Raw genomic sequence first — 23,144 nt, 5'->3', positions numbered from 1 at the left:
GTTACCTATTGCGCAGAACAGTTAGGAACAAATTGGTATAATGAGCAGACTTGGTGAGCAGCTGGCCTCACTCATCTTTCAGACTTATGCATCACTTTTTCATGAATCTCTGTCTCAAATTTAACACCGTCCGTGGTGGAGTACAGTTTTTTTCATCGTTATCAGTGTCCTTCTGAGTGTAGGCAGACCTAATGATCCTAATAGAACCTCCAACCTCCTATCATGATATGACCATCAGTGGTATTTCTAAAAAAGAGAATTCATAATCCGCTGTCCAGGAGAAAGTATTTTTTGAAAAGGAGAATAAGAGGTAGCTACAGGCTGAAACACCTATTCTGCCACAGTGCTTTATTCTCAGTGCTGCTGTTTTTGGCTTTGTGAGGCTCAGCGGTACTGAGAAAGTGACAACATGATCTGTCTCTGTTCACTGTCACTCCTGCAGCAGCCCTGCTGAGACTAGCACTCAAAGGCAGCAGGCTTTCAGAGGTCATAAATAACACAGAGCCCCAGTAAACATAAAGGTGAGCCGCTTCACCACCAGGTGGAAATGAACCGTTTTATTGGAACGCCGTATGGTGTCCGTAAAACGTGAGTGGTTCTCACTAGCCTTTTCACTAGGCCAGCATGCAGCTCTGGTCTGTCATAAAGCAGTGCACACGCATTTTAGCCCACATGTTTTTTTTTTTGTGGCTTGGCTAACGTTCTCTAATAATAAGTGTTTTGGGAAGGAAAATATTCTATTAAGATTTAATGTAAGTAGCCTGTCTGTTAATGTTAGGATGGGTTCAGAACTTGGAAACCGAAGTCTCCACTTATATGCTCTTGTACGAGCTGCTTCCCTGTAGCTGCATAGCTTGTGGTTCACTCAGCGGGGAACAGAGTGGCCAGTGTGTTGTTGTGTATGCGTATGTATATGTATGTAGACCTCGGATGGTGGCCTGCATATACAAAAACTCTCTTGTATGGAGCATAAACTACAGTATGAGGTGGTAAGCATGGCTGTAACTTGTGTTACTTAGTCTGCTGCCTTTAGATTAAAGGAAAGGTCCTGCTTGTACATGAATGTTTGTCCTTAAACCTTTAATAGACACCCCCCATTTTTGTGCACAAGCCTGAAAATAATGGAACCAAAATAAAAAGGTTACTGTTCTTCAACCCTTTTGATTACAGCCATAACTCTAGATTTTACAACCAAAAAGTCAAAATGAGTGTAAGAAATACTGGACCAAAGTTACAGTAGAAAGTTGAAAGTTGGTAGAAATGTGAGAAATGTAGAAATGTAAGTTGTTGTGTTTTTTCTCGCTTATGTTTTTTTTTCTTGTTTTTTTTTTTTTTTTAAAGGGAATACAAGAAAACCACTTTAGAGCCAGAGCCACAAATATGAACCAACTCTGTGATAGGGGGATCCTAAAATGCTTTGCACCGATAGAATCAGGAGATGAAGAGTTTTGAAACAAAGTAGCTCTGCCAAGGCCAAAGCATCCCACTGGTGGGACAGCGCATTTTAAAAAGTTAATAATGCAAGCTGGGTTGAATATATTGGGTTAATATCATTTTAGGTTTCTATAGATTGTATTCCTTTTTATTGCCATAAAATGATGCTTGTGTATTGTGTACATTGTAGTCATGGTTCCTGTGTGAATCGTGTATGTTTCTGTTATAATAATAATAAGTGTATAGAGAACTGAGATCTGTCATGTTGTGAACTGCTTATAGTGCTATACTATAGATCTGCGCTTTCTCCCTCATTGCTGATCACTGTTATTTATTGCCCGAGGTCCATTTCACTTGGACTGCTTCTGACAGTAATAAATTGCTCAGCAATTGCTCCCTTTTTAACTTGGTTAGGTATAAACTTGTCAGAGATTAATATTGTAATATCCTGAATGACAAACAGGGCATATATAGTTCAAGCCCTTCTAAAAGCAAGCCTGTGCTACTTAATTATCCTGCTCATAAGACACAGAAAATTACTATGTTTAGAGTCAAATGCATTTATTTTCCATGGCTGATCTTGTAGATTGTAGATTGCCTGTTTAGACTTTACCTTAATATTAATTCAAAATACCATTCCCATACTTGTGAGTATATGATAAGACGAGGCTGTATATAGTTTTAAAACAGCGACATCAAGACAGATAATAAGTAAACAGTTACACAGTGGAGCAACAGATGAGTGATAGCATTACTGTCTTTCTGAATGTTAAAATACATGCCCGGGCTGTGCAGGTAGAAGGGTTTTGGTATCTCATTGTTTTGGTCTACCCGTGAGGTGACTTATCAGTTGCTGCCCTTGAATACAAGAGATTGTGAGCAGTAGATCAGGCTTTGGTTGGTCCAGGGCCGGTCTGCCGGGACAAATTCGTTTTCCAGGAAGTGTTTGATTCTATCAGTGTAGAAATGGGTAACTGGAAGATGCTCTATCCAACTCTGATCAATAGTTACTTATCATGTCTGGGAATGCCTGATTGACAGATAGGCTGATAGATTCCACACACACAGTTTCTCAGTCTGGCTCTTGGACTAATGCCACAGAGATGCCAGTCCCCTAATGATCTTGACCTTTCAGGAGGTCATCCATTCAAAACACTGGTTGTGAAATCTCAATTAAATTTTATTTGACAGTGAGTGAAGTAAATAACGTGAGCCTCCCTTGTTAAATAAAACTCAAAGGCAGGAGGATTTAAAGGTAGATTTAGGTCTTGGAGATATGAGTCAATGGCAGCAAAGCACTCGTCCCTATAGAGCCAGTGTCTGATTATTTTAAGCCAAGTTACTTGGTGAATGGCTGACAGGCCAAATAAACAGACTCAGCTTGAACTTTTTCTTTCCTCTTCACACTGTCATCTGCCGTGCTCTTTACTGACAGGCCAAAGACTTTTTTTTCTGGGATTCAAAGACCTTTTCCTACTTCTCCCTCTGCAGGGCAAAGGAATATGAGACGTCAATGGAGGCAAAGACACAGGTCCCTGACTCCCCATACAAGGCCAAGTAAGTGTTTTCCTTCTCTGAACTTGACGTTTCACATTTTTCTTCATTTTTAATGTTTTACTCTCATGCTAATAAAGATGTGGTGTAGGACAACAAGTAACAGTTATGCTCATAATTGATTTATCTGCTGCTTATTTTCTCAATTAATCGCTTAATCATTGGGTCGGTAAAATCACAAAATCAGTAAAAATGCCAATTTAAGAGGTTTCCAAAATGCAAGATGATGTAGTCAATTCTTGGGCAGCCATTAAATAATTATTTTCCTGAAATGAGTTAGTTAAGATTCATTAATTCATGCCAGAACATGACAGAAAACTTTCAGATTTGAGAAGTTTAAACCAGTGAATTTTCATTTTTGCTTTAATTATAAATATATTTTTAGAATTATTGCAGATTAATCAAATACATATTTCAATTCTTTAGATTTGTTTGTCAGACCAACAGTCCAAAAAAAATTACTTCAAAATGTTTGAGTTTTCTGTCATTCAACTAAGTGACTAATAGTTTCATGTCCATGGTGTCTATTTCATGTCTATTTCATGTGGTGAATAAAGGTTGGCCGAGGCAGCATGGAAGCATAGCTTGTCAACTAGTGTTTGTAAACAGATTTGTAATAACAATTAGCTTCTGTATGTTCAGGTTGCAGCGCTTGGTGAAGGACCTGTTGAAGCAGCTGCAGGGCCAAGACAGCGGCCAGTGGGCCAACAATAAAGTGTCTGGTTTGGACAGAACTCTGGGAGAGATCTCTCGCATTTTAGAGAAACAGGTAGAGTTTGCATGTTACTATCTCCCTTTGCAGAACCTTCTAGTCTTAGCGTCCTGCTTTGTTGCTTTCCTGCAGACTCAACAGTTTGCAGCAGTGCGCAGGTCGTGCCAGCCCTTTGGCATGTCTCTTCAGTGATGAGTTGTGTTTGGCCGTGGCTCCCTCTGTCTCACCCTCCTCTGTGTAGAGTATCACTTTCTACAAACCGACTTGCCTTTGGTCATTGGCTAACGAAGACCAGATTAACTGTGTTTTCATTGTCCACATGGTCTCAATAGAGGAGCTTCCTAGTACGAGAGCAAGCATTGTCTCGTGTCTATGTGGCTTGCACGACTCAGATGTCACCAGTTTAGACAATAGTAAATTCGATTTCCAGATGAAAAGCACAAGACTTGATTGAACAAAAGGCAAGAGAACAGATTTTTTTTTCTTGCACTTCTTTACAGCTGTATAAATATACAGTATATAATTGTCAGATATAATGGCAGACATTTATAACTATAGTTGATTTGAAACATGTGTCCCAGAGGCTTTGTTGCATTATGTTGTTTTTTTTTTTACAGTAAAATTCACATCAATTTGAGACTGAGGGCAGGAATTAAAACACCTGCCACAGTGTTTATGATGAGGAGAATATACAGCCCACTTCCTGTAATGAGGCATAAATTTCCTGTCAAGTTGTGGTTTGAGCCATCATAACATCCCACTGTGCATGCCTCTGGGTGTGAGCGTAGAGAGATTATGGTGTCCCATCAGTGACGAGGGGGGCGGCTGGAGAGGCTATTACCGAATTTCCCTAGAGAGGCAAGGAAAGAAGTGGCTGAGGTGGGTGGCACAGCATCCTGTAAGGAGAGAGGAGGAGACCAGTGTGATGTGAGTAGCTCACAAGCTGTCACTACATGACGGCTCCTCCCCTTAGCTCCACATAATCCCAGTGGGAGGTTAGAGGTCAGTGGGCCACAGGAGGTGTGCTCTGTTCAACAGTGGTGTTGTGGGCAAAGAGGGAGATCAAGGTTCTGTTTGGGTGCTTTGGCTTTGTCTTTTACTTTAGTTGAAAAGCACATTTTTCAACAGTTTTGTCAAGTTCTGCTTCACCAGCTTCTTACAGAAATCCCCCTCCCCAAAGATGAGTGGAACAATGCGATTGGCCCATGAGGCAGTCGGGAGAACACCTCCCTCTCTAATCCCTGGACAAAGTCAAATAAATAGAGGCTCCGTCAGCATGGCTGTCTGGCCCCTGAGTCACTTCAAGTCAGGACCGTTTAGATTATTTGACCTAACAAGCATCTCTCATGTCATTGACTCACCTAAAGATTTGTTTTTCTCCCCTATATCTGATTCAGTCTCCACTTTCTCTGCTAATTCCTTAGACAACACCCGACACTCCCCTTCTGCATTGCTGTTTGGGTACCCCTCCCCACCCCTCACTCCTCCCCTGCTTTCTCGGCTGCGTCTAGTCTCTGACCTCAGTGTGTTTCTCCCTCTGTGGCCTCTAATGGTTTATTTTGTGTCAAACCAGATTTTTTCTTTACTTTGGGTGATTGAGAAGAGCAATTTTCCCGATGTGTTGTCCTTTTCTTTATGCTGCACACTGGCCTTATTATTAACCACTTGTATTTATACATTGCCCAAAGTGTTTACCACTGTTTTCAGTTAAAGCCTGCCTAGAAAGAGGGCAGCATGTATGATAGGTTAAGGAACTGTCAGGAAACAAGTTGCTCTCAGAACCAAAGACTGCAGACTGTATTTACATTTTCATTTGCCAGCTGTCGGAGGCTGGTTGGGCCAGCCAGTGGCACTGGTGGGAAATATATCTGGGGACATGGGGGAAGATGGAGGGCAGAGTGGCAGGATAACAGGGTTTGTTGCTTGGGCCTCCAGCAGACTGATGGATTAAGCCCATATCAGCAGTGTCAGAACTTTGGTTTTATGGCAAGCGTTTGCATTGACCATTAATGAACATTCAACAGCATCAACCCAAAAAAAAAGTTTTTCCAGAATAATGGTATAATATTTCCTTTTCTTCTCCACTTTTAATACCATGTCACACAGAAAGACATCAGTATGTGAATAAATGAGTGAAGTGCTTTTGTTTTAATAATTTCAATCATCAGTGTGTCAATTTTTATAAATGAATAATAACTATATTTCCTTATCAAGCAGAACTACTACTAGCTAATTTAGCCTGTCATGTGTATAGATTTGCTTTTTTTAAAAAAAACTTTTTAGAATTTGTTTAATGTCATAAAAAAAAAAAAGCTTTAGTCAGAGTTTAGTCACATTTTAGGAAGTGATTATGATCAAATAAATAAAAGATAAAATTTAATTAATAAATTTAATGCTATATACTCCTAACTCTTACATTTCATGTTAGTCTAAACAACTTTTAACGATAACGAGACCTGTATACCATTATGTTGGATGCTGTCATTTGGTTGTTGGATATTTGTTATTGTTGTTATTGTTGGTTATTTGATTGTAAATTAAAAGAATTATTGATACATTAATGGGACATGAAAATTGCCTATTATTCCTATATATCTTATGTTGTTGTTGTTTTTCCTAAACAGTCTCCTTTATTCCTCACCACAAGACCAATAGGGAGTGAAATGGTTCTATGCTTCTTGGTGTGTTAGTTTACAACTAGAGGCTGACTGTGGTTTCTGTGGCAGGTTTGATTTTGTGCCACACTGGCCTTTGATTAATCTTGGTTCATTTTACAGAATAAACAGAGTTTGTAGAATTATCCATTTCCGTGTTTGCCTGCTTTCATACAGTGTACTAAATCACATGCTATTATGTCTTGTAAACACACAAGTTTATACTCGACCTTAAAATGTTTACTCCAGCAGCCTTGTTGTGGTTTACAGTCGACTCAGCCCACAGAGTTTTGTTTACTACTTTCAGGCTTTTCTTTAAGGCTGTTTAATGATAAAATCCATGCATTGAGAGGGTGATCTGTCATACTTGTCTCTGTCATTATTAGCTTTTAGTTGTGAAGGAGTGAACTCAAATCAAAGATCAAAGTTGAAGCAAGTCCTTAAAGAACTCTGCCAGTTGTTGCCCATCTGTTAGTGGGGCAGGGCGACTGAGGCTATGCCCTCCTCTCTGCTCTAATTAAAGTGTCTGGTGGGAGGAGACTACAAAGTGCAATCTGGCTGGTCTGCTGGTCTGCTGGTCTGCGGACACTGTCGCAGGAATTACCAGCTGCTTCAGCCTTCCCATCAGCTGGGGTAACAATGGTCACCCTGGACAATAATTGGATAAGATTCCCCCTGTTGTATAATTCAAGAGCCATCCGTCTCACTTTTGTCTTAATGCCCAGGCCTTTGTGGTGACTCCTCTTTTCTTTTCTTTTTTTTTTTCTTTTTGTAGAAAAATTAATTCATCCTCTTACTGTGTTTTGTTGTAGCTTCTGCTGAGTTGTGACCAAGCACAGAGAGGAACTTACAGGAACAATCTGACATTTTGAGAAATATGATTAGTATGACTGTTTACTGTACTTACCCAAACCCACAATTTGATTCTCATCCCTTTTCTTTCAGTACAGAAATACTGTGGGTCTTGCAATTTAGTAAATCAACTGAGCAATTTTCTCAGACCACAGGAGATATTATGCACCTGTTTTCCCAGGCTAAACAGTATTCCACATCACCAGTAAATTGGCCTTGACATAAAATTTGTGCAGTGACCCTTTAGAAGTGAAATAACTAAATAAGAGTCAACAGCCATGTTAGTGTCTTTGTGAGTCTGTAATAAGGCTCAGTGATACTCCAACAACCACACAATGACAATGCTAACATGCTCATGTACATTAATTACCATTTAACATTTGCTAATTTCAGTATTACAGTTTGCTAGGTGCAGCGGAGCCTGATGGTCATATTATTAGTTTTGCAGGTATTTGGTAATAAACCAGTGAACTAAGAAAATAAAGATTCTGATCTTTATGATGTCAATAGATGAGCGGTGGCTATAGAGCAGGTTGGCCACTGATTCCTGTGTTGGCGGTAGGCTCTCCACCTATATCAGCTATATCTTCTCAGGTAGGAAACCAGTCACTTATGCATCCAAGATGCTCTTGGGTTTTGTTCTTAACAGTGAGAATGTGCAAACTTTGCACCTTTCCTGTGACAACCAAACATTTGAGATGCTGCACAAATAATTTGCCCAACTGTTTGACTGGCCTTGGCCTCCCAGGTGGCCTCAGTGCACATGGAGGAAACTGTTTTTCTCATAACTTTGAGTAAGACTACAAACAAGTGCATTTCTCAGTGTAGGAGTATCTCTTTAAAAACACTGGGTGGATGGTCTTATTGTAACTGTCTCTCAGGAATGTAATTTGTGAATCCTTGCTGGTTTTATAGAAACAAAAACATTGTTTTCAACATGTTCAGTTTGCATGCAAATTCAGCTTACTGTGTATATACACTGTCAATGCAATTACATACAAACATGATTTCTGTTGCCCTGCATGGTTACGTTTGTAGAAAGGATATATCATCACCAGATGCGTTTTCCGTTTGCTTAGAACGTTAGCTGCTTTGCACAGCATAAAGCTCAACGTTCGCCAACCACGAAGCTGTTAACATACAAAATTAGCCTTTATTTTAAGCATTTTTGTCAAATGTGTGTCTGGGAGTTATACCTAGGTGCCTTTTTGTTTTCTGTGGTCCATTGCATGCATAGAGTAGACCACCTAAAGATAATATGTCAGGTAGTTTGAACTTAATCCTCTTCACCAGTATTGTTCTATCATCATAACAGATAAATCTGTCAGCAGAGCAGCAAAGGCACGGACTAGCCAAGCAACTCCTGTCTGGTTTTCTCAGGAGACAGCCAGGACTGGGCAGGTCCCAGTTACCCCCTTTAATACCATTTGATAAGCTGCTATGAAAGAGCTGCCTTTTTTTTCATTTAGCCTAGAAGCTTTTAGGAAGGTGTGTTGATGTGAGGGTTAAGAGAGGGGTTAATCCAAGCTCAGTGACTGAGACCCAATTGATTGGGTATGGAAACTGCTGGCATCTTACAGAAAGGAAGTCATAATGAGGTCTTTACACAAACACTGCTCCGACTCATGAGACTGTCTTTCAGGCATTATTCCTTATGTTGAAGGTAAAGGATGTTTGGTGTGTTTGTTAATGTTTTTGTCCCACCTCCAAAATGACTGTTCATTGCGTCGTCTTCTGTGTGTGTCTAACACCGGAATCGAGGAGCAGTTACCTCAGCAGCGGGCATGAATGACAGATGAAGAGCTTATCTGTAATTTGGTAAAGCGCTTCTCTCTCAATGTGTTCAGGCTTGTTGGCAACTTCCCATCTGCGGAACAAAAGCACTGTGAAGTGGCTGGATTTTCGTGCTGTCACAGCGGTGAGGAGCCTGTATCCTCTTTAGGTGGAGGAGTGACCTGCAGTGTAACACCCTGCAGTTGTCTGAAGACGGCCCTCCATCAGCAGCTCCCCTCCAGATCCTTTCCTCCCGCTCTACCCAGGCACAAACATGCCCGATAGTTGCTGCTCGCTCTTGGCTTTGTACTTGTTGATTTATAAGACACTGTAGCAACAGCATCTGACCCACTGCCAATTACTCTATCATCACAGGACGCCAGGGCCTAACTATTTACATGTGTTCATAAATCTAATGCACTGTTATGATGTCTTTTTCATGTACTAAATTATTTATATTTATATTCTGCTTTTTATATTGTAACTGAAGTGAGAAAAAAAGAATATAACTTAAAAACATCAGAAGACAGTAGACTCAACTTAAAGTAGAAAATAGTCCAAATTCCTTTTTTTTTTTTTTTTAATCAAGTTCAGAAAAATAATTTAAAATAATGAATATAGACGTAGTAGCGTGAATTTAACTAATTTTAACCAATACTGTCATCCATGAGATTACTGCTGACCAGATGTATTCCTGTGTATTACACCATTATGTGGAAACATCTGGCAGTTAAGTTCATTAAAGTTCTAAGCGACCGGGGGAAGCAGTTTGTGATGGGGATGTGTACCTAATAAAGCTAATGTGAGTGTAGTCCATCAGTTCATAAAAACAGACAGAAGAAGTCAAGCTTATCTGTAACAGAGTAATAAAATAAATGCAAAACAAAGTTCTTGTACAGACAAAACAAATAAATGGCTTGTAAAAATGTTTAATGTTGAAATTAAGCATTGTGATTCTGCAAGCAATGGACATTTTATTAGTAGTTTTACTTGAGTTACCAGGCAAATTAAAATACCCTCTCTGAGAATGACCAGGAATTCAAAATGATATTAACCTTCCTCATCGCTGTCTCCAACGTTTGAGTGACTTTCACTTTGTTCATGAGGTATTTTCAACTTGCTCCCCATTCTGTTCATGAGTTTATAAAGCCATAAACGGAGCACATTTGAAGGTGCAAAAATATATCTAGAAAATAAACCATGTCCACTGTTACCCCCTCAAATTGTATATTTGAGAACCTTTAGTCCAACATACTATCACACAAGAAATCTAAAATAAAATCAATAAAAAGCATAATTTCAAGTCAGTTGAGGCAAAGCACCGCTTTGAGATGGAAGAAGAAGAAGAAGAAGAAAAGTCTGCTATCAGCACAAAACTTTCAGATAGTAACTAGAGGTGTGAGATGAGCTCCTGTGTAACCATGTGAGGCTGGATAGTGTTAAAGGTTGAAGAAGAATCTCTGAACAGGATTACATGACTCTTTAATCGCTGTAAATGCTGACACAACAGGTGAAGTAATGTAAGTGCAGAATCTTTTTTGCTTCAGGTAATGCATTATCAGTTTAGGTCAGTTTTTTGTATCCTCTCCTATTCGAATGATTTTCTTCATTTTACATTTGTCTAATTGTCTTGTTCTTTGTTCAGCCATGTTGCATTTTCTCCGTTGCACTTAAGTCTGTGGTCATCCATTGAGACCACCCTGGCGCTAACTGGAGCCTGCAGAGCTTTGGCTTTCCTCTGAAACTTGACTGTTGTTGGGGCGGAGCCGGGTTGTGCACTTTTGAGATTAAACAGGAATACTTCAGGGATCACTTTGTTTCAGATTTCAATCCCTCGCCCCTGTAGGAGAAAGAGAGGTTCCCTCCCTGGTGAGAGCCATGTAATCCCCTGTCCAGCGGGTGGCTCGTTGTCCCCTGACCGTACCTGTTTCTCTCTCTGTCCTTGCCTCAACAGAACAATGCAGACCAAGTTGCCTTCCAAGTGGGCGGCGGCCTGTCGGCTCTGGAACAAATTCTGCATGTCATCACTGCTGCTTCCACACCCACTGCAGTTCCTCGTATTCCTCTCAAGTGAGTACTGTCACCAAATTGAAATATTAACATATTAATTTACATAATGATACATGGAAATATGTGAAAGCAGATGGCGTGCTCAGGTATTTTCCTATGATTGAACGCACAACTCAACACATGAAAAAAATCTGCTGCTGTGCCCTTTAGTTTATTTTCATGACTTTTAATCAAGTTTCTGTTTCAAGCCAGCAGGGTGAGCTGTCTCTTTAGCTTATGATTGGTACAATTTGATTTGGAAAACGCTGACCACTTGTTGTTGTAGTTGAGACCAGTGCTGATGTTAGCTATGGTAGAGTCGGATCTTGTTGAGTCAGTTTAAGACAAAATTTAGGTTTATTGTCAGCTGGAGCAGGTGTGGCATAATTTTTTTGCAACGACTGAAAACACACATTCTGTTACTTGGTTTATGAGTTAAGAAAAAAAACTTGATTCAATTTTTATCAATTTCAAATTTTGGATTAACCACTGGATTAAAAATACATTGTCACAAAGCTGAAATTGAGCTGTTTTTTTAGCTCTTGAAAAGTTGGTGTTTTGGAGCTATACATGATTTTCATAAGACAGCGACAAAATGTCAAAGAAACAAAAATAGACTAAGGCCTTTATATGGCTTGCTGTGTACCTTAATCTCTGGCAAAAATATAATTACTGTAATTCATTTTCCCCATAGCCTTTCTTTGGGGATAAATGTCAGTCATGATGTTGAAAGAATAAAAATAATATTAACAATTAATTTTTTTTTTTTTGCATTTCTGGTTGTGCCCACAATATCTAAACTACAGGAACACTTCTAAATTATCCATAATGTTTAATGTGCACTCAGCTGTACATTCATAAGGCGGCAAACAGCTGTTACACTCTGTCTTCTGTCTGACTTCTCTTTGACTGTATCCTTTTACTGACCTCACTGAAAACACACTGCTTTATTCCCAATTTGTAATTGTTTATGCAGTTGCATAAAGTGAATCACTGTTTGCAGTTGCTTCATCTCAATAAATACTCTGAAAATGCAATAATGAGTAACAGCTCTGTCCTTCTAGAAATGGAAAGCATTTCTCCATTTCTGTAATCAATTTATGTTCATTCTTTTCTCTGGAAACAGAAAAAGCACATGTGTCCCATCTATCATTTAGAGTGCAGAGTATTTTTGAGTTGTGGGTCTGACGTTTGCATGGCCTGCCAGTAGATAACCTCAAAGAGGCTGCCGTACTCACAAGTGGGACTCAGTAATGGACTCGAATGGCCTTGCTCTCCCATTCATTAGCATTTACTGGTCTCTGAATCTCTGCTAATGGACAAATGCTTCTTATATTTATAAGGCTTTTAAAGGGCATCACATGTATATTGATTTTCTTGTACTCTCTCTTCTTCAATCATTGTAATCTGAGGGAATTTCTAGCAGACTTCTGAAATTGGAAGAAATGTTATAATCTTAGATGGAGAGACTTCTTCTTGTACCAAGCATTTGGTTGCTGAGTTTGTTGGCACATCCATGCGCAACACTGTGTTAGCTTAAGCACAGACAATACAAGCTTGACTTGTAAGACATCTTCTTGTCATGCTGTGGTGATAGAACAGAGGTGAAGATTAAGCTCATGTGTTTTTATACTCTGCAAACCAGTCCAATACAATTCTGTAGTTGCTTATGAACAATGATAAAAGAATGGTCTTGAATAAGCTCCTCTTTGTAAACCTTTCACTTGGCTTAACAGGTTTCTCTGCAGAGGAGTTTTACCTGCAAGGTTAGTTTAGTTGCTTGTTCAGAAGTGAGCTTGATACCTTGGTCCACCGGTTTGCATTTTAGTTAGTCCTGTGCTGCTGACACAAAAAATAGAAACAACAAAAAAAAAAGAAAAAAATAGAATAAAGTATTGTAACAAAGTAGTAATAAAGTATGAAGTAGAAATTGTGCAACAGCCAAGATGAACAATGCACCAACAGAACTAATACAGGAGAAGAGAAACTGTATATAACAGTATGAAAAAGTGTCCAGAAGTAGTGAGTAGTCCGAACAGCCCAGGGGTGTAATGTAGCATCAAAACCAAGGTCTTCATAAAAACACAATACAGGTGAATGTTGTGGTCCCTGTACAGTGAGGTTATTAATTACAACAGCTGTCACTGTGTTGTTGATATAGATGTTTAACACAGCATCCAGACTGTAACACAGAATGGACGAGAGGTCACCCCTGTGTACCAAATAGCTTAGTTGCTGATATAGTGTTGTGTGTGTGTGTGTGAAGTAAGTTGTGTCAGACAGTTATGGTGGCAGTTGGATAGATTATGGGGGGTTCTTGATGGACTGATTCAGAGCAGTTATAGCTTTGAGGAAAAAGCCTTTCTGAGACTGTGTGAGCTGTTAATGTCTTCCAGGGCTGGGAGACGACCCACTGAAGAGCTTTCCTCTCAGCTGCTGTACAGCTGAGATGCCACACAGATGTGCAGTATATTAGGATACTGTCTGTCGTACATCAGTAGAAAGTCACCAGCATCTGTTGGGACAGACCATCTTTCTTCAGCGTCCTCAGGATAAACAACCGTTGCTGCTCTTTGTTGACTGATGCAAGAGAGGTCACACCTAAACCATTTGATTCAGCTCAGTCAGCTCAGTGTAGTCGGGAGCTGGTGACGAGGTGCAACTCAAGGACGCAGCCCAACTGCGTCTACTTATCACTATCCGTCATCTGGATGGCTGTGTGGCCTAATGGGCTGCTATACAGACGCTGGCCCCCGAGTTCGCTACATTATCTGTTTACAGTGATGCTGCTGTATTGATCACCTCCTCCTACCAGATAAGCAGAGTGATTTACAAAAAAAGGCAGCTGCGGAGATGCTTTTGCCATATCTCTCCCTGGGGAGGCTGATTCCATCTTGTTACCATTACATTAATGAGCTAATTCCTCTACGAGGCTTTGCTAATGTCCTGGTGTAACCCTGTGGTCACTGGAATGTCTAGATCAGAGTTTATGCAGCCACTGTCATTAACTTCAGCTGGAGAGATGATATCTCAAAACGCACAATAACATACTAAATGTTAACTTTTTTTTTTTTTCAGGAACAGGATTAATTTTAATTTTTAATAATTTACGGTAAATAAATTTTGATAATAAATAACTAGCCAGTTAGTTGACAAATTGTTTCATCTCTTTTATTTTAATTCATTTGTCTTTAATATAAATAGAGATACATCTATATATGTAACATTGTACTGTGTGAGGAACTCATCATACTCATTATGCTGTATGTACCAGCATCAGTAGCAGTATTACTGTATATGATCCCTGTTTCAAAGTTGAAACTGTTTTGTCCCAAATTGTTTAATTAGTAAGGACAGTAAACTAAAGGGCACAACTATTTTGGTTAGTGTGGAAGAATCCCTTTTTTTTCCAACTCCAAACCTGTGTCAAAGATGACAATCTTTTTTTTTTCTTTTTTTTTTGCTTGTGGCTTCTGTCTTCCAATAGGTGTCACTGGAGAGAGGAGGGGAAGAGAGACTTGCTTGCTGCTTGTGAATGGTCTCAGCACAAAGCTCAATCCGCCTTTACACAGCTCTTAAAAACCGAAAGAGCAGAGGCACTCATCTGATGTTTGGGTTGCCAAAACCTATTTCAGAAGTTTATATTCTAACGTTTTGGTGGTGTCTTGACCATTTCCATTGATTTAAAAAGAAAGGCAGAGCTGTGAAGGGAACTTAAGCAGGTGATCTCCAGAGAAAGCTTTAGGAGTCCTTCAACACTGCTTGTTAACCCAATTTGTATTTTCACTTCTGTCTCACATGACCTGGTGTATCCTGTGAAATCAGACCTGCTACCTGTGGTTTTATTTCAGGATGTTTTCCACCATTTGAAGGTGTGTGCGTCCACGTGTGAGTGTACACACTCATGCTCTTGTGCATGATGCTGCGTGACGGCTCATCAGATTTCTCCCCCTTCATACCTGGCCAGTGTGGCACGACAGCCAGAGTAGATGTCTTGGAAGCACTCAGGGTATCAGAGAGATCAACAGCAGAATCAAATTAAATGTCATTTAGATAGCAGTGAATGAAGGGATTGTTTGACAGGACAAGGAAATGGATTTGCTCCTCACCTTTTATTTTGGCTTAGGATTCTTTTTCTTCCCCTGAACACAAATTTACCCTGTTTAAGAGGCAGGGACTTAACCTGATCTGGAAGTTGGTCAGATTTCTGCAGCGTTGCTCCAGTCAAGCTTGACTGTGCACATAGGAAACGCACAGAGAGGGCGAGAAATGTGAGACTCAGGTTGAGGAGCACAGATCTCAGCTGATAACTCAAGGTAGTGACAAAAAAACATAAGGAGCCTTTTACATGTTTATTGTCCTATTGTCAACTGAATTGAGAGTCAGCTATTTACTGTAATAAATGACAAAATCCATAATGGTATATCTGTCTGCTAGGTTGTTACTTCTTATTTGTGCTTCAGACAGTGAAGTCTGGATTATTTTTAGCTGTATTGTGGACAAAGTTTCTTCTTTTAGTCTTTTTTTCTCTCCTTGTTTATCATACATTTACCTAAAATTAAGTAATATTTTTGTGTTAGAAGTTTAGGTGTAGAGGTCAGTTGTACTCCCATCCCCAACCACCCCCCCCAGTCCTCTACCTTATCATGTGTAGGCCTGTTGGCCACCCAGGCAGAGACCTAGAGGGCTGCAGGGTGGCAAAACAGGATCAGGTGTGCTTCATCCTTCTACCTCTTGGCCTCATTTCTCTATGCCTCTGAATAGCTGTACAGGTAAAATGGTATTCCCTAGTTGTGTGAGGTTAAGCTGTTTGGTGTAGGTGTGCAGAATATATCACTCATTATTTGCTTCTTACTTTCTTTCTAAATTTCCCTTTCTGATCAGCATCAGCTCCCACTGGTCCACCAGTTAAAACTTGTGAAAATAGTGTATTGCTTCTAATTTCAAAGCAGCATTGTTCTAAAAGTGACAGTGCGCTAGGTGGGTGGCAATTGATAGTGGCTGTGGTCATTTTGGAAACATTGGAAGCGCCATCTGTGTAATATGATGAGACCCCCATAATGGTGTAGGTGGAGGAATGTTGCCCGCTCAGACAGTGGGACACATCAGCCCCTGAAAAAAGTTTTCGTGCAACATGAGACCGGCTGGCGTGGCACTTCACCAAATTGTTCCACAAAATCTTTGGCTGGAGCTGTCATTGAGGGGTATTGAGATAGTGAGATTCCCAGAGAGGGCGTACTATCAGGTGTCATGCTCATCAAGCTCAATTAGGTGGGAGGAAACCAAAGACAGATCACTGTGATGGTTCATTGTACAAGTTGGTGTAAGGGCATAACTCAAACATAGTCTTTGACAGGCCCCTCATTTGTTCAGAGATGGCCAAAGACAAGCCTGATTAGATGTGTTACAAAGCAATTGCATGCTCATTACAAGAGCAGTTGAGTGAGTCAATTGTGAAGCCAGAGGGCCAGAGCTGTCCTGCCAGGAGTAAAGCGGTTTAATCAGAATATGCTTATCAGTCAGGGTGAATACAGACATCCCTAGAATTACGTATTCTAAATTTACATTCACGGCGCCCTGTTCATACTGTTACAACCATAAGTTTTAAGTTTTAAATCAAGGGAACAAAGATAATGATGGAAAAAAAAAAACTTGAACACAAGCTACGGTATACCCAAACTTGAATATACCTAAAGAGGAACTGTCCCCAGCATCATTCCACCATAGAAATGATGACAGTTAAAAGTCTCTTACCATTGCAAAACTTCCAAAACTAAATTTATAACAGAATCAAATGAACATAACTTTCACAGAATTTCATTGTATCTTTTTTTTGTAAAGATTTTTATTTTTGGGTTATTGTAGCTTTTTGACAGGAAACATTGGAATTGGGCTTGAATTAGATAGTGACACTCGGCTCTCAGGATACCATAAGGAGTTGTTGTTTGTGTGTCCTCTTAACCACACATTTCCATACAGTAATGTACCTGTTGTGTTAAACAAACACAAATGTGGTTTCATGAACTCTAAGAAGAAGTCAGAATATTTTTCATTGACTCTCCAGTCCACTGATCGAAAACCTCTCTAAATCTTTACGAGAAGTTCAGAGTTCAAAGTTCTTCGGTCCTTTTTGTAGCAACGATCAAATATCCTGTTACACACAGTTTTGGACTTACAGGGCAGCATTCCAGGAGGGATTGAAGGTGTTCTGAATACGGTGATGACACCACCGCTGTCACATTTTTGCTTAATGTAAAAGTCATACAAGAAACAAGGATTACACTGGTAAATCTGATGAAATCTGAATGCGAACACTGACAGTTGTGAAACAGCTCTTTGACGGTAAAAGAAGTCAGTCCTGCCTCATCATTTAGTCTCTTTACTATTGTGCACTATTGTGGCACCGAAAGTAGCTCTTGTCCTTTAGAGGAATGTCCAACAGTACATGCCAGCCATCACAGTTTGAATTTCAGAAGATGTGTGAAGCATATAATTACACATTTGTATTTGAGAACAGGTATTTGAGTTGTCGTTTTGGTATTTGCATAGAAGCTGCTCTATGTCTCTAGTTCGCTAGGGAATCAGAGTCCTGATGCTGCATGGCTGCACACAGTATAGTTTGGCTGGGATCTCATGTTACCTCACCTCTTGCTCCACACAGGCTGCTCTATCAGTGCACTTAACCATTATGGCTAGACTTTTTCCACCGTCTTTATGCTTTAATAGAATTACTGTCAATATAGTTGGCACACAGGACTGGAACATTTAGCAAGAAAGTTCATTTTGTCTTTTTGTTTTTTTTTTTTGTTTTTTTTTTAAGTGCTGTGTTACTGTTTTCAGGTGGACGGAAGTAAGCTTCGATGTCAGAGTTGGACACTGTCCGATCACTCAGAATATAGTGCCTCTCACATTAACACCACATTCCATGTCTGACAGCTTTACGCTGCAATGTCAATAATGATACGGCGAAAAGACCGATCTGCCCACTAGCAAATGCAAAGCAAAGAATAGAGGAAGTTATTGACAGACTTGGGGTCTGCCTCAGCCTAATCTATTTTCCTTTACTATGCCAGCTTGGTTTGACCGAAAACGCACAGCAGATGTGAAGGTTTCAGTAGATATCAAAATGTTTACCAGTTGAAATAAACATGGCCTACTTTAGGCACTGGAGAGGCAGATTCCATTCTTCCAGCGAGCAGATAGGACACGCCATTCCGCCAATGGCTAAAATATACAGTTGTCAGAAAATATTAACTGATGAAACGGGGGCAAGGGGGAGTAGCAGTCACAGCAGGACGATTGGTCAGTTATCTGAAGCATTAATCTTCCCTGGGACTTGTTTTAGAGCAGACATAATACAGAGGCACGCTGGCTGGCTCAGCGCTGGCTGCTGCCTGGGGCTGCCTGGCGGCTGTGAGGAGCTGCTGAGAGGAATAGTTTTATCTCTCCAGCGGAAATGCTGCACCATCTCAGCCAAGATGGGACTGAGATTGCGTTCAGCTTCTCTGAAGGTGGCTCTAGTGAGGGGAGTCTCGGCATAAGTAGCTGATATGAGTGTTTTATTCCCCAAATCGGCTTCCTTACTCGCGCTGTCAGTGAGATACGCTTTTGACTTGTGAAGACAAACTACACCCTTAAGGAACCACAAATACAGAAGAGTGTGTTTGGTTTCCTGATGACTGCAGATAGTCGTGTCAGTGCCCAGGGCTAGACATTTACATCCCAGTAGTAGTGTTTCTGTTATGAATTGCGAGGGGAGTATCAGCATGCCTTGTGATTTATAATGGTTTGTCATCTTTCTGTGTTAGGTCTCTCTGTGCTGCTGTAAATACCTACTACCTGGCATGTTCCTGTTGCCCCGTCAACTGCTCCTATGTGCTGTTTAGCAACAAGATAGCGCTTCTCATGGACCTGCTGCTGCATCAACTAACAGTAAGTCTGTGCACCCCAGCACATGAACACATGAAGTCCTAATTTGCCATCACAAACAAAATATTTCATAAATTATTCAATGAGTCAATATTTTTGCAATTAGTTTGTGCCAACAGCAAAGTCCTGTAAATGTAGAGGAGACGCTGAATATGTTTACATACAACACACCAAGGTTTGATCAAATGAACACATTTCTAACACATACATTTACATTTACATATCCTTCCTTGTTTCCTTTACGTTAATCTGTGGATATACAGTTCTTCGACCACAGAGAAAGCCCTGCCTTTTTGCTCCTGCCACAGTGTTAATGAAAGACAGAGCAAGGCACAAGCTAGCAAGTAACAAACCGTTGCCCAACCTCTCCACAGTTACCTCCTGACTTAGGGAATGTGAGAGCACAGTCAGTCAAGCAGGCAGGCTGCACTGCGGCGACATGTCAGCCCATATCCTTCAGCACTCTGTAAGGAGGACTGTAAACATCAGCCCACTCCAAACATCTAACGGTGGTGGCTCGCTGGGGCCGCCTACACTCACAACACAGACAGGACAAGGCATAGGCGCAGGCACAGGGTTGTGGTACATGCATGAACTCTACTGGGGCTTCCTTCTCCAGTGCCGAGTTCCAATCCAAAGCAGTCATATTTCCTTAGGGCACACAGGGAGAGGTTAGACTGTATGTTTCAGTTTATATAAAACATATCTCAGCAGCTGCTCTGCTGACTGACATATCCAACAGCACTACAGGAGACAAACTAACTGTTCTCCATGTGTTCAATGCAGATTAGGAATTGGGCTCAACAACTATTCGTGCTCCTACACACCTCTCTGATGAGTTGTGATTTAATTTACAACTGTTAACTTCTACATATGTATGTCTGTGTCCTGGTATGCGTGTGCGTGAGCAATAGAGGAAAGCAGTGGGGGTAGTGCTGCCGTATGAGCATGTCCCCTTTTAATTAGATTTGTGGAGAATGTCGGTGGATTTACCTATGCTGTCAGCATTCACTCCAACCATTAGACCAAATGAGAAGGTTTTACCTTTACAACGTTCTCCGTGTTTAACAGCAGCACTATATTTTCAGCATGGACCTCTGCTTGTGTGTTTCATGAAATTTGACTGGAAATGTGAAATGCTGATCTAACTGCACTGTCGTCTGCAGCATTTTTATTTAAGTCTTCATCTTGTCAGGATGTAGCTTTTTCATATTGTGTGTTTAATTGTTTACACCAGCTGTTTTTGCTGTCTGTGTGGCTTAGGAAATGCCTACAGTATATACCATTATTGTAGCCATTACTTATCACAAGGATTCTACTAATTTGTAGCTGGTGAATAATGAACTCACTAAACTGTATAATGTAGCAACAATGTGGGGAAAAGCTAAATGAAAACAGGGCATTTAACATTAGCCTCTGAATTAATTTAATGGCTTTTAATGCGCAGGCTGAAGGTTAAATTGCCTTGTTTTTGTTTATCTCTCTGCACTTTCACACTTATTCTCTCTAATGGCATTTGGATGCTGTCAGATTTCTGCTGCAGCCAATCGGGGTTTATCAAAGAGGCAGTCACCCTAGTGATGTAAATAATACAGGCTTATTAATTTCTACATTGTATAAGAAGGCTACTTTGTTTACAGTCTTTTTTTATTCTTGTAGCTCTATGTCCCAGATGAGGACAAGTCAATTTTTGGGCGCAGTGTGAACAAACAAGTCTTTGAGGGTTTGACAACAGGCCTGCTGCAGACCATTGCTACCATCCTGGGGTCCCTGTGGCCACATATCTCAGAGTCTGGACAAGGCGAAAACACATGGATTTCCTCCCCTGATGCCAAGGTCAAGCCTGCCACAGACTCCTTCAACACTCGCACACAAGACCTAATCAGGTATTTTCCTTCCAGTGCTCCGTGCTACTCTCACACTGCTTCTCTTCCTCCTACATGGCACCTCTTTTTCTCATCTCATGACCTTTTTACCTCCTCTAGTACATCCCTCCTCCACTCCTCTTCACTGGGTTGAGAGTTGGTCAACCTCTGATTTCTTCAACAGTGTGCTTTATGTAAAGAATAGGCTGACAAAATGTCAGATCTTTTGGAAATGGTCCAACTGGTGTCTTGTTAGAATGGGAGTTGTGTGAGAATGACGGTGTATTCTGGCATCCTTCCAGCTTGTACTTTTTCCACACATTCAGTGCCACATTTCAAGTAAAATCAGTTCTAGGGGGGGCTACAAAGTAGCATAAACAAAGAGCACTTCCAAAGCTTTGAAAGGTCCCTTGAACCTGGTGTTTGAGCTTGCCTTGTGGGTCTGGGCTGTAGGAGTTGGTGCTGTGTTGGAGAAATGTGGGCTGTGAGGAAAGGCAGGCCCAGCCTGATGAAGCCTTGTGGAAGAGTGCAGTCTTTCCACCATCCCTCCCACAAGCCATGATTCATCTGGACGGAGCAGCTGCACAGGCCCACCACTCTCATCCACTGACCCAGTCGTAACCCTGGAGACAGGGGAGGGCCTGAGAAAAATGGTATCGTCAGACTGGTAATCCCAAGTACGAGCTCAAGATTTACCTCAACTGCCTTGTATAATGTATATGCTAGTGAGGAAGGAACAAAAGATCAAAACAGTTTTAGCTTTTGTAACACTCTCCCATTATACCAACCCATATATCACATAGAAAGGAGTTCACCATTTCCTCTCCACTCATTACCTGTTTCTCAGTTTGGCTTTCAGTGCTTTTAGTGTCCTATCATTGTCATTAATGTTTTCAATCCATGCTCAAATGATGAGATGGAAAGGAGTGAGTTCGACCACCAAGCTGATTGTCAAACAGAGAGCAGGCATTTAACAGATCACTAAGTGTGAGGACTGCGTAAAGGTGTGGAAGAGGATCAAGTCAAAACAATGGGACTGGGTTCAAGTGTCAGATGACCCGCAGTGGCGGCCGAAAATGGTCATAATAACCTGTTTTGAGAGGACCTCAGTGAGTGACAGTCCTTAGAAAAAAAGGTATGTGGGAGAAGCAAGCAGAGTCAAGACGGTGGTAAGATGAGGAGCACTGGTTTCACAGTGACCATACCAGTGACTTGAAGGCTGTGATTGGCAGCTGCAGTACTGGCCAGATTTTCATAAGCTGTTGGTGCCTGAGCTGAGCCTGAAGGTGCAGGCATACCGGAGCTGTGAGAAGACAGCCCCAGGTCAGCAGACTGTCAAGGGCCCAGAGCTGGGCTGGCACAAGGGCCACAACAGCCCTCTAATGACACTATTAGCAGTGATTTGCGGCTGAAAGAGTACAGGGAACATGATCATGAGACCTGTCATTGGCAAAGACAAATTGGAGATATCACAGTAATAGCAGGGGGTGGAGGGCTTAGGTGAGGTATCCGCTTTCAGCTGCAGTGCTGTGGAAGTATGCACAGTAGAGGCCTTTGTTTGCCTGTGTGAGATGAGCTTTTTTACGAAGGAAGTCACCCATGGTAAATGTGTTTTAACATTTAGGAAAAAATGCTATTAACCACTGCATGTTTTTTCTCTTGTTCTGTGTTTCTTGCAGCTATGTAGTAAACATGGGTCTGATTGACAAGTTGTACGGGTGCTTCCTGTCGATCCAAGGTCCTGTAGACGAGCACCCCAAGATGTCTTCTTTCCTCCAGCAAGCCTCAGCTCTGTTGCACAGCATGTGTAAGCTGTGTTTCGTCGTAACCGGACGGTGAGCATCTCTCTTACTCTACTGCACGCCTTAAACATCTCTGTGATCTCTTTACACATACAGACCTCTCTCTTTGCATCTAATGACAGGGACTCGGTTCTTTAATGTCACAAGGATCCACAAAGATGGGCTCATGCTTACTCAAACAAAGACTCTGGTTCCTCTGCAATCAGCCAGCAGGTCGTTTCCTCCAGCCAGCTCGCTGGCTAAGCTGTCGTTACTGCAGATAGAGATAGGTATCTACTTGACCCAGTGCTCTGTCACTCACCATAAACCTTAGCCTGCAGCGCGGGGGGAGCCCACCCACGTGTGCTACGGTGACCTCCACAAAGGGAGGTTCAGTGGCGCCGCTGACAGAGGCTAAGCACACAGACACGCTGAGGGACATCAGCGGCACAATTTCTCACTTAAAAGGAAAATAAATGTTGACCATGGTGGCAGGCTGAGATGTGCTTTGATGTTATGCATTACAATCGAAACTTAATCG

The 23,144-nt window shown here is 41.1% G+C and overlaps 1 protein-coding gene across 4 annotated transcripts in view; it reads left to right on the top strand.

Annotated features, from left to right (window-relative positions):
- The window catches only part of scaper (S-phase cyclin A-associated protein in the ER), a 57,511-nt gene that overhangs the window by 22,550 nt on the left and 11,817 nt on the right, over positions 1-23,144 (top strand). For all 4 annotated transcript variants that reach the window (XM_071499174.1, XM_071499176.1, XM_071499169.1 and 1 more), the window contains 6 exons: positions 2,926-2,991; positions 3,631-3,757; positions 10,934-11,049; positions 18,837-18,960; positions 20,617-20,843; positions 22,502-22,657. In XM_071499174.1, the coding sequence (XP_071355275.1) occupies positions 2,926-2,991; positions 3,631-3,757; positions 10,934-11,049; positions 18,837-18,960; positions 20,617-20,843; positions 22,502-22,657 (816 nt within the window). The remainder of the gene's footprint in view (positions 1-2,925; positions 2,992-3,630; positions 3,758-10,933; positions 11,050-18,836; positions 18,961-20,616; positions 20,844-22,501; positions 22,658-23,144) is intronic.

Source organism: Trachinotus anak, unplaced genomic scaffold (genome assembly GCF_046630095.1).
Source record: "Trachinotus anak isolate AG129_WGS33_773 ecotype Australia unplaced genomic scaffold, CSIRO_AGI_Tana_v1 ptg000002l, whole genome shotgun sequence".
Taxonomy (NCBI): domain Eukaryota; kingdom Metazoa; phylum Chordata; class Actinopteri; order Carangiformes; family Carangidae; genus Trachinotus; species Trachinotus anak.
This window is presented reverse-complemented; position numbering and strand designations above follow the sequence as displayed.